Source organism: Rhamphochromis sp. 'chilingali' (assembly GCF_963969265.1).
Source record: "Rhamphochromis sp. 'chilingali' genome assembly, chromosome: 4".
Classification (NCBI taxonomy): domain Eukaryota; kingdom Metazoa; phylum Chordata; class Actinopteri; order Cichliformes; family Cichlidae; genus Rhamphochromis; species Rhamphochromis sp. 'chilingali'.
Window position 1 is genome coordinate 1,775,221 of NC_137948.1, and position 12,234 is coordinate 1,787,454.

The following is a 12,234-nucleotide window of genomic DNA, read 5'->3' on the forward strand; positions in this document are numbered from 1 at the left end:
AGGCAACATAACCAAAGGAAGGTCGAAGGTCACCTGGTCCAGCACTAACTATATGCTTTAGCAAAAAGGAAAGTTTGAAGCCTAATCTTGAAAGTAGAGATGGTGTCTGTCTCCTGAATCCAAACTGGAAGCTGGTTCCACAGAAGAGGGGCCTGAAAACTGAAGGCTCTGCCTCCCATTCTACTTTTAAATACTCTAGGAACAACAAGTAGGCCTGCAGAGCGAGAGCGGAGCGCTCTAATAGGGTGATATGGTACCATCCAATCAAGGCTGGCCCGCTCTCCTGAGAAGCAACGAGCAGAAGTCAGCCAGCAGTAACCACAGTCGTACAGCAGCCTCTGTGCAGTCTGTAGGCTAAAGACAAAACGTCCATTAGTCCTTGTTCCCCCTCTGACACAGGAAGATACAGGCCAATGCTGACCAGACCAGACAAACTTCACCAGAAGCTGCTGCACCTCTTCCAGACGACCAGGTGGTGGCACTAAAACAGTAAGTGTGTGCATAAGATGAAGCAGCTACATATCTACTATATCTAGATACCAACGAGACATCCGCTCTCTAAGCTGGCTGACAAACCCCTGCTCTTTCAGAGAATAACAACTGCTCTATTCATCCACCTGCTCTCCTACAGCCAACGGCACCTGCTCGAGGGTGGTGCTCGGCTGCAGCTCCACCCTGACTCCATGCTTCAAAGACGGCGTCCCCCAAAAACACAACAAAGTAACAATCACAGACAGCTCTGAAACGATCACACAACAAACACAGTGAGAAAACTGAAAAAGCATTTAATGAAAAACTCACACCCACCAAACTCCCAGCATGCAGTGCGAGCGAGAGAGATAAACAGAGAGAGAGAGAGGCTATTTTGGCTTCTTCATGTAAAAACCCTCCACAGTAACAGGAAGTCACGATGCCTCAGATGAGCTTTATTCTCATGTTTTTAGGTAAGTTCGAGCTTCTTCGTTGTTGTTCAGGGTCCTAAAACCATTCTTCTGTGTATCAGTGACAAAAACAGGTGTTTGGCTCATTCTTAGAGCGATGCAGCTTTTACCTGTGAACAAACTGTTCAGTCAGAAACGTGTTTGTTGAACAAACAGCTGACAGACCAACAGAAGCAGCTTCACTGCATCTGTCAGCAGATGTTTGGTCTGCCAGATGTGGAGGATGAAGTTTGTCTTTGGATCCTTCCAGGCTTCATAACAAGAAATCAGCTTCATGACAAAGTTTGAAGAACAGTGTGATCATAATGATCTCACAGACATCACATTATCATGATATGAAGGAAGGTTGGAGATCGGCCTGTAATTAGCTCAGACTGCTGGGTCTAGAGATGCTTTTTGAGTAAAGGTGTAACTACAGCCAGCTTGAAGGCCTGTGGTACATAGCCGATTATTAGAGATAGGTTGATCATATTTAAGATCGAAGCATTAATTAATGGCAGGACTTCTTTGAGCAGTTTTGTAGGAATGGGGTCTAAAAGACACGTTGATGGTTTGGAGGAAGAAATTATTGAAGTTACCTCAGAAAGACCGTTGGTGTCACAGGCTGGGACTCTGACTCTGAGTTTATTTTTGTGTTCGTCTAATCTTAGATTTGTGATTATAGTTCATGTGTTATTCTTGTTTAACTTCAGTTGAGCTTAAAGGCAGCCATTATTCCTCATTGTTTCCATGGTTTCTATGTTTGTCCAGTTTTAGACTTCATAGTGACCCTTCATGTTTCATAATCAGTGTTCATCGTTTTCTTAGTTGATCTCAGACTGTTGCTTTATTTTTGTAAGTTCAAGCTTCAGCCACAAATAAAGACTTGTGTTAAGTTTATTCTGTCTCCTCATCAGCGTCTAGATTTGGGTGCTCCACTCTTTCTCTACTCGCTCTGCCTCCAACAGACCGTGAGAAAAAGAGTCTAACTCAACATCAATGGTACTAAGAGTAGCTGTAGATAATATTACATCTGTGGGATGATTATTGGTCATTTTTTCTCTAATGATAAAAATGTTATTTGTGAAGAAGTTCATGAAGTCATTACTAGTTAACGTTAAAGGGATTGTTGGCTCAAAAGAGCTCTGACTGTTTGTCAGCCTGGCTACAGAGCTGAAGAGAAACCTGGGGTTGTTCTTATTTTCTTCAATCAGTGATGAGTAGTAAGATGTTCTGGCTTTGCGGAGGGCTTTCTTATAAAGCAGCAAACTATTTCTCCAGGCTAAATGATGATCCTCTAGATTTGTGACACGCCATTTCCTCTCCAGCTTACGAGTCGTCTGCTTTAGGGTACGTGTTTGAGACTTTACAGGGTGGCTGTAGCTCAGGCGGTAGAGCAGGTCCTCTACTGATTGGAAGGTTGGTGGTTCGATTCCTGGCTCCCCTAGTCTGTATGCCAAATATCCTTGGGCAGGACAGTAACCCCTTTATTATTTGCAGATGACACAAATATTTTTTGTTCTAGTGGGAATCTAAAGGAGCTGCTGGATACAATTACTTCAGAAATGTGCAAAATTGAAAAATAGTTTAACAGGAACAAACTATCGCTAAATCTAAGTAAAACTAAAATAGTCTTATTTAGGAATTCCCTTAGAAATGCAAGTGCAGATTCATATAGATGGTGTGGAAATTGAAAGAGTACTTGAATATAAGTTTCTTGGTCTGATTATAGGAAAAAATATTACTGGAAGTCACATATAAATCATATAGATAACAAAATTGGAAGAAGTGTTTCAATCTTGAGTAAAGTCAAACACATTCTCTATTGTTCCCTGATTGCACCGTATTTGAATTACTGTGCAGAGGTTTGGGGCAATACTTACAAACGTCTGCTATCATCAATCTTTATATTACAAAAAAGGGCCATAAGGATAATCCATGAAACTGGTTACAGAGATCATACAAATCCACTATTCTTAAAATCAAAAATTCTAAAATTCACAGATCTGGTTCATTTTCTCACTGCATAAATTATGTATAAAGCAATAAATAACCTGCTTCCTGACAATATTCTAAAACTGTTTTCTAAAAGAGAACGGGGATACAATTTGAGGGGGGAATTAAATTTAAAACATCCTCGTATCCGTACAACATTAAAAGGTTTTTGCATCTCTGTGTGTGGAGTGAAGCTGTGGAACAGACTAAGTAAAGATATGAAGCAAAGTCCAAGCATGGCGCAGTTTAAACAGCAGTCTAAGGATATGGTTTTTGCAGGGTACAGGGAGGAGGTAGAGATTTGACAGGGTGTCCTTGTCCAATATTTTCATCTGTGTGTGGGTGCACGTGTATTTTGGGTGTATATATCTGTAGGTTGTGTATCCTTTGAGGTGTAACTGGGGTTAGTGAAAATGTGTATATGTGCGTATGTGTATTTACATATGTATAACATATATGTATATATATATAAAAAAATGAATAATAAAAAAAACACATGGCATATAATGTAATTGTAAGGAGGATTTCTGTATTCTGTTGATTACTAGATAGTGGAAAAGGGGGTGGGATTAAATAAGCTTATGCTTCTTCCTGCTCCTTTTTGAACATGAAAGTTATTTGTAGTTGTGGTTGCTCATTTTCCTTTTGTTTTGCTTTGTTTGTTTGTATCTTTTAATTCTATGTTGTTATACTTTTTCAATATGTTCAAAATAAAGATTCAATCAATCAATCAATCAATCAATCAATCAATCAATCAATCAATCAATCAATCAATCAATCAATCAATCAATCAATCGATCAACCCCAAATCCTTCCTTTGCTGTTGTTTGTAGTTTAGTTCAGCAGTTAAAGTCTCGCTTGTTGTTCACCACCTGCCTCCATCGTCTGCTGTTGGGTCCACACTCTCTCTTCTCCAAACCGTCGGCTCCACAGACGTGACCACAGCTCACAGTCATCATCGTTTTTTACTGTGAACGTCCTCGAGCTGGTTGTTCACAGATGTTAGTTTCATTTGACGTTAGATAACTTCTGTTTTCTTCAAGTCTATTTTTTCTTTCTGCTTAAGATTTGTCCATTGTTTTGTTTCACTATTGTAAACCTCAGATATCAAACTTACTGCACATGTTTGGCCGTCGATCCTTTCAAACAGTTTTTTCTTTCTTCGTGCTTTAATTTGAAACTTGGACTAAATGTTGAAGAAACTCTGAGGTTTGTTGAATAAAATCATGTTGAATCTCTGTTGTATTAAACTGAGATATTTCACTGTTTCATGAGATCACTTTGTGTTTGATGGCAGCAGATCTCAGGTCAGTGACATGATCGGGTACAAAGAGTCTTCGAGAGGCCGAGTTTCTCAGAAACAAACAAGTTGATCAGTCTGCACGTCTGCAGAGGAAGCATGACCCCGTCCAGCGTTTACAGACGTGTTGCTGCCATCAGATTAAAAATGAGCTCTCTCAGTTTAAACATGTGAAATGTTTTCTATCTTCTATTGTGAATAAAATATGGCTTCATGACATTTGAACATTATTCGACACCAACGACCTTTTTGCAGCTGTAAATGTTTAGTTTGTCACAACCAGATCAAAAAGTAAGAAGTTGTTGTGATTGGTGTAAAATGTGTGAGGCTGAGTTCCTCCTGTCACTGATGCAGCTCACATGTATCAGCTTCACCCTCCTCGTGCTTCATGTTGCCTGGAGTTAATCTTCACTTACTTTCTGTGGCTCTTTGTAAGATCTCTGATCACTTTCATTAAAGTTCTCACTGACTGTTGGATCTCTTCATATTTTACAGTGATGAGATTTTCTGCTTCTGAGGAAGTGAAGAAGAACCTGACGGGCACTGTGGGAGGAAACATCACTCTACCTGACTCTGTGCCGGAGAGAGGATTTCTGTTATATGGAAGAACGATTATTGCTCATGTGATTAAGGGGGAATTTGACATATCAGAGGACATTTACAAGAACAGACTTCAGTGGGACAGAAACTCTGGACTCTTTACACTCACAGAGTTGCAGAGGGACGACTCAGGGAGTTATGTCATTGACTCTAAAACAGGAAAAGGAAACAGGAAATCATCATATGAGCTCACAGTGTACGGTAAGTCTCACATTTACTCTGGTATATTTTTGTGCAACATCCCAGCTCCATATGTGACCTCAGTCTGTATGTTCCTCATTAGTTTGGTCATATCATCACTTCAGAATAAAAACAGCTTTTTGTTCTTATAATCCCACAAATGTCTGGTGTGAAAGGAATAATCAGCTTTGACTTCAGTGTTTTCACCAACATTACTGATGTGTACAAAGTGAATGAAAGAACAGGACAAAGCAGAAACTTTAAACACTGTTCTTAGAAAATCCTGCAGAACAACTGAAATTAACACGTTTTTATTTAACAGCTTTTTTAAACCAAAACACAAAACTTCCTGTTTACTTGAACATGTTTCCCATTTCATGGTCACGTGAATCCACAGAGAAGTAACACAAAGCCTCATTGGCCATGTTCCCACTAGTGCCTAACTATCGCCCAATCACAGCTCAGCACAGCACCCTGTGAGTTTCTAAGGTATTGAACTTCTTTATGAAGCATTAACAGTTACTTCTTACTGTGAAACATGTATATGTGAACAGCCCAGCTGCCACCTGTCAGTCTTGTGTGGCCTACAGTGTTACACTGCCTAACAAGCAGAACAGACACTTTTATTTTGACGGGTTTGTTATTGATGGCGACTTCCTGTGGCTGCTGCTGTGAGAGGAACACATTACAAAACACGAGCTGTGGTTTCCATCATGAAGCAACACATTGTGCTGTAATGTTTGTGTCTGACTACAAAGCTGCTGTCTGTGTCGTAGGAAACCAACGACAGTCATGTAGTTACGGGAACCCACACACAGAATCATGTCTTTGTGTTTCCTGCTGTGAGTCTGTGGAACAGGAAACCTTAAACATGTCCAAATAAATGGATCAGACTGATGGAGCTCAGCACTGAAGCTGAAGATGCTGCTGCTCAATGACCTGCCTGAGCTGAAGGAAACCACGCTGGCATCTTTAGATCCTCACAAACTCCCAACATCCTGTTTCATAAACCTGTGAAAACTATCAACCTCCTTAAGTCTGACTCAGGCTGTTTGTCCTCAGCAGCTCCTGAAGTTTCATATCAGTGATGGTGTCGTTCAGCTTCATCGTACAGCTGAGACTTCTTCATGAAAGTGATTTGTCAGAAACATCAAAGTCACCTTTACAGCTCCATCACTTTGAGATGAGCTCAAACAAACATGCTGAGCTGTAGCTGCATGTTTGTTTGCAGTTCAGTCACTTCCTGAGAAAAATGCACGACTTCATATCTGTGCAGAGACGTGAAGGTTGAATTAAACATTTATAGCCTGGATTTTAAATCCTGATTTATAATAACATTATAAATAATTACTACTTCTTTGGTGATGCTCTGATGGCTCCTCCAGTTCAATAAATTCCCTGTCCTGTGTCTTCTTCACATGAAATTTGGATTTTTATCATCTTTTCACATCAGAATCAAAGTGAAACTAGACGAATGTGGACAAAGCATCATGGATGAGCTGTGGTGCACAGCAGGAGCCTCAGGAGTTTAACCTGTTTAGAGCTTTTTGTTGTTGTTAATGGGCTTTTTTCTTCCTTTCATGAGGATTTGAATCAGAGCGTTGGTTTCTTCTGTGTCCTCTTCAGCACCTTCTGCTGATAGTGATGCTAGTTTGACAGGAAACCTGAGAAATCCCTCATAAACCTTTATAATGAGATTCAAATGGATATAATGGAGGTTTGGCAGTCTGCTGTCTCTGCTGTGTTTGAGATGAGCAGTTTCAAATTAATGTTCACTGACTGCATTAAAGCAGCAATAACCAGAGCTCTGCTGTCCTGATGATGTTCACTAACAAAAAGCTGAAAGTTAAAATTTTTTTCTGATGTTTATTTTTGTTCTCCATCAACTTTAATCCCCAGACTCTGTACCGACTCCTGCAGTGAAGAAAGTGAGTGTGAGCTCTGAGAGCTGCTCCTTACTGTGTCGGGTGGACAGAGAGACCACACTGCTGTGGTTCAAAGACGAGCAGATGCTGAACCAGAGCAGCTCTGCGCTCTCTCTGCCTCTCACTGTGCACAAACAGGACTTCAGCTCCTCTTACAGATGTGTGGCTGCAAACCCTGCAGAGGAGAAAACTCTTCCTGTCCGTGTGAGAACCACCTGTGGAGACACAGACGACAACGACAACAACAGCTCGAATAAACCAAGAAACTGTGAGATTATTTCTAACTGTGATTTTAAACATGTTGTTCACTGTGTTTGCTGACGTCTGATTTCCTGTTTGACAGATAACATCCTCATTATAATCTTCTGTGTCCTGAGTGCTACCCTCATCATCATCATCATCATCATCATGAAGAGGAAGCATCCTGTCCAAGACAAGTTTAAACTCCTACAAGCTGCAGGCAGAGGTTTGTGTTCTTGAATATTTCTTTTCATATTTGTAATCTTGTTCTGAGACGTGAAGATCAAAGTGTAAAACATGTTTATGGAGGAAGTGCAGCAACAACCCCCCCATGACCAAACCACCAAACCAAAGCGGTCCTCCAGCACAGAAACAGCTGTGAGCAGACACATGACAGATTATTAGTTACTACAAATGTAAGAAGTAATCCGAGTATTTTCACTGGACCGACTCAGGTCCACCTGGTTCTGACAGACGCAACAACTGAGTCAAAAATCCTTTGAAGCTGAAAGTGTGAAAGTGCTGCAGGTGAGAGTCACCTGTCTGCTGCTTGGAGGTCATTTCCTGTCACATGTTCCAGCTGATCCAGCTGTGATGAGCCGGCTGTCTTTAAACAAGCTGCAACAAGAGACACACACAGCTGTTTTCTACATTTACTCAGCTCCAACATTCACCAACTGTAACTGATTACAGCAGTAACTAGTTACTCCTGACGCTGCAGAGTATCATGCAGACGTGGACAGAGTAGGTGTCACATGTCTAACCTGAAGCTTCCATGAACTTTGTGTTTTCACAGCTCCTGTGGATGAAGTGCTCCTTTACACTGGCACAGCTGACAGCAGACAGGTGGGTACCTGCTCACACCGTCAGCTCAGAGTCCATGCAGCTCAGTGGAAGCTGACTACATGCAGACACACAACAAACACATGAAACACTAAAGTCAGGAGTGTGTTGGAGTCAGAGTTCTTCTGCTGGAACATGAACTTCCACACAGATCACATTCTCCCTCTGGCTGCTCTCCACCAGCAGAAGCAGCCGTCTCCATGTTTCACTGCGTTGCTTATTCCTGTGTTTCTCCTTCTCCAGGGTGGGATTTTAGCGGCTGTATCGGGAACCAGTGATGGCTCCAGTCTGACAGCAGTGACTTATAAACTGGTGCTCGTCACACGAGAGGTGTGACTGGCTGGAACGTCCGAGGAAAGCTGGACTCTGGAAAGAAGTTTTCCTTTGGTGCTGATGATTTGGATTGATTATGAATAAAGTGCATTTTTACAGTGTGAATGTGCCACAGAAGAGTTTCCATCTACGTCATCATGACCTCTGACCTGCTCCTCTGACACTGATCATAAAAGACTGTATCCAGACAATGGACAGAGGACGCAGCTGTACGTCATGTTTACCTGTCAAATCATTCAAATGATGCAACAAAGCAAAGACTTCCCTCTCTGTCACCTACCTGCTGCCTTGACTCCTCTCTCCTCGCGTCTCTTCCTCGCCTCCTCTCTTTGCATCCTCAGAAGGAGGGTCTAGGACAAGGGGAGAGGAAGTGAGGCAAGGAAACTTTGGAAGGTCTGTGTGTGAGGAGGAGCAGCTGGGCTTGGAAGAAAGCAGCAGAGACTGAATCACATTTGATTCTGATCAATATTCCTTCAAAGGTTTATTTGTGATGTGAGTGCATGTAGATCTCCAGGACGAGCCTTACTGCTGCTCTGAGGACTGAAAGCTTCACTGAGCTCTGATTTATTTCTCTGCTTTTAATTCACACCTTTAACTTCACACTTTTGTCCACAGTTCAAACTCCAGCAGCTCACAGAGCTCATCACTGCCTCCGTCAGCTCACAGGGCGCCCCCTTGTGGTCACTGACAAGCTGTTCACAAATTAGATTTAATGTCATTTATTCTCATCTTCCCGACTGTTGCTGCAAATACATGAAATAAATAACAGAAGCTTTGTGAGTGTTTCTCTTCCTACTCTTTGACTTCCAAACCACAAACAGGAAACATCCACACACATCCTCAGCTCCACGTGGATAAACTGACCATAGCAAAGAGCTAACGGTTCACACACTGCAGAGCTGCTTAGTGACGTTTGGAGCACAGCTGCTGTCAATGTTAATGAACATGCCCACTCATCTTAGTGATCTCAGTCAATGAAGCTCTGTGATGTTTTATCTTTTTAAATACATTTTTACATTAAATTCACTAAATCAGTTTATTATGAAGTAAATGTAAAGAGAGAGCACATCAATGCAATGACCACACAGCACCACCAGGGGGCAGAAGCGTCTCATTTTGGTGACATTTTTTTACATCAGAAAATGAATAAAAGCAAAGAAAAGACTGTTTAACAGATTTTATGTCAGCACATTTTAATAAGAGATGCACAGGAACATGATTCAAAAGGCTGTGGGTTTGAATCCCAGTACAAGAAAACAGTGACTAGAATAAAACGTGCTCACGTTTGTTTAGATGATAGGGTGCCCACACAGGGGCGGTCCTAGCCTGTTTGGTGGGTTTAAATGTTTTTGCAGATGCCATGACTCCGCCCCCAGCACGATGTCGCCCTGGGCAACCGCCCATGTTGCCCTTATCAAAAACCGCTACGCACACCACACACAACAGTTGCTGTTGTTGCCATATAAGGGAACCCCCACGGTCTGTATGTCTGCATGTTTTAAAGCTCAGGCGGGCCCTCCCCCGAAGGGTGAGGCTGAATGTGTATCTGTGTAGGACTGAGGGAGGGGTTGCCCCTCAGATCTGCTGGTTACAATTGCAGGATCTCCCTCTGCGCGGAGGTTCGGTTAAATAAAAGCATTACAAGTGTTTGTGATGTCAGTTTCTTTTCAGCTGCGTGACAAACAGATGTGATTTATAACAGTTGGAATGTGAGTGTGCAGGTCTGTGAAGCCCCCTCCACACCATAATGAGGGTCTGTGGGTCTGTGGGTGGGTTGCAGAGGGAATTGTTTATGGTGTTGTACATTCTTGAAAGTTAATAACCCTGCAAGAGACAAAGAAAGAGCCGGGGAGGTGGAGGTCTGGTGCTTATTCTGGCCGCCTCGCTGTGTTTCCATGTTCTCTCTCTATGAAGCTGTCGCACAAAGTGTTTCTCTCCTGTTTCTTATTGAATATTCAAAGGCTGATTATTACTTTGTTTACTGTTTACATTCTCACCTTCCTGTTTTCTTTCAGTTCTATTATAACTGTTATTTTGGTGGTTACTTGTCTCCATCTTCTCTGATTGCCTTGCTGTATATTTGTAGCGCTGTCACGTGTGCTCCCTGTAAACACACATTTCACAGTGTTTAACCTGCACAAACGTCGCTGCCTCTCATATCTTTGGTTTGTAAACTGTGACATTAATCTGGAGGAAATGTTCTCTGACCTTCTTGTTTTCACTCACACTCAGTTTTACACTTTTTTATACGTGATTCCAAAAAACAAACATACGTCACTGAGACAGATCAGCTATTAGAGTCATAAATAGTAACACATGAACAGTTACAGCCCGACCTTCACATAGTCATTAACTGACTCTCACATCTGAAGCCAGACATCACGTCTGCATGTGTGCTGAAAGGGTGAAAAACATTAGAACAAAGAAAATTGTTCAAAACATTCCCCATGAACCGGGAGAGCCTGTGCATCACATCCTGTCCTCGTCGGTGATCATATCCCATCGACTGTGCCTCCTGCCATCAGCTCATGACCTGTAACACTGACGGCGGCTGAGAGGAGTTTGGATTTAATAAAGTAGCTGAAAACAAACTCCACACTTCCTGTTCTCAGTTTTCCAGGTGAAACATGATCTGACAGGACAGGTAAAGTCTGCAGAGCAGCATGTTAGAATATCCAGTAGAAATAAGGACATTTACAGCCTGATATCTGCAGCCTTACAGAATAAACTCGGCCTCTCCCCGTCTGTGCTCAGCTGTTCATAAATAATTCAGAGTTGTTGTTTCTGTGCATTCCTCATTAGTGTGTCACTCGTGATCCGATCACACCCACAGCAACTCACTCACACACTTTTTATTCTTGACTCATTCTCAGACTGTTAAACAGCAACATCATGAATCCATCAGATTCTCCTGTGTTTTCATGATCAAGGTTTCTTTCCTGGTTTCAGATATAAGAAACTTTATAAAAATAATAGTAGAGCCTGAAATATGAGGCTGATATGTTTGCTGGTATTAACGGTTTGCTGATAAAGCTGCAGACAGTATCTGTATCAGCATTATAACAGCAAATGAACTAAAAAGTGAAAAAATAAAATAAAGAAGAGACGGAGAAACAACCTTTGTCCACCAGATGTTACCAGCTGGGCAAACAGATAATTCATAATTTGTGATATAAAACTTTTCATTTTTAAACTGCATTGTCCTTTTATGTCTGAAGGTTCTCAGTCATCCAGGTCATCGTAGTCTAAGGAGCTTGCAAAGAAAAGCGTCTGGACTTCTTTAAGTTACTTGAAGACGTTTCACCTCTCATCCGAGAAGCTTCTTCAGTTCTAAGGTCAAATGGTGGAGAGTCCCAGATATAAACCTAGTGGGAGAGACCCCCCACAGAGGGACAAAAGGACCCCCTGATGATCCTCTAATCGCCTGAGCCAAGGTGGGAAACTGGGTGTGGGTCCCAATCAGCCAGAGTTTCAGGTGTGTTCATTGTGAAACCTGGCCCCACCTTATCATGCGAATTCCTGAGGTCAGATGGTCCAGGATGTGAGTGGGCGTTAAGGCGTCTGGGAAGGATCTCAAAACTGATTATAGATGGCAGAGAGTTGGTGTCGTAAACCCCCGCCTCTGTTCAAAGATGGTCGCTCACAGTGGACATAGATGCTTCTTTCACTCCTCTTTATACACATGTATATGTCACAACCCGGCTCATAGGAAGTGACAAACAAATGGGAGACCACACACAGGCTTTTAAAGACTGTAAGATATATTTAATGAAAATAAGGTAAAGCAACTTAAAGACAATTTAAAGGACATAACAGCCATAACTGAAACTTCCAAATAAACATAACACGTCAGAAGGAGCCAAAAGCCAGCCACCCTGGTTCAGTCAAGGTGTCTTTA

General features: G+C 41.9%; 1 protein-coding gene across 1 annotated transcript; it reads left to right on the top strand.

Moving 5' to 3' along the window:
- Positions 1-910: 910 nt before the first annotated feature.
- LOC308395965 (CD48 antigen-like) lies at positions 911-8,339 on the top strand (the record flags this gene model as incomplete). The annotated part of the gene is made up of 6 exons (XM_080881027.1): positions 911-944; positions 4,711-5,016; positions 6,895-7,188; positions 7,264-7,386; positions 7,957-8,006; positions 8,247-8,339. 6 exons carry the CDS (start codon positions 911-913, stop codon positions 8,337-8,339), a joined length of 900 nt encoding a protein of 299 aa, XP_080737153.1.
- Between the last annotated feature and the right edge of the window lie 3,895 nt (positions 8,340-12,234).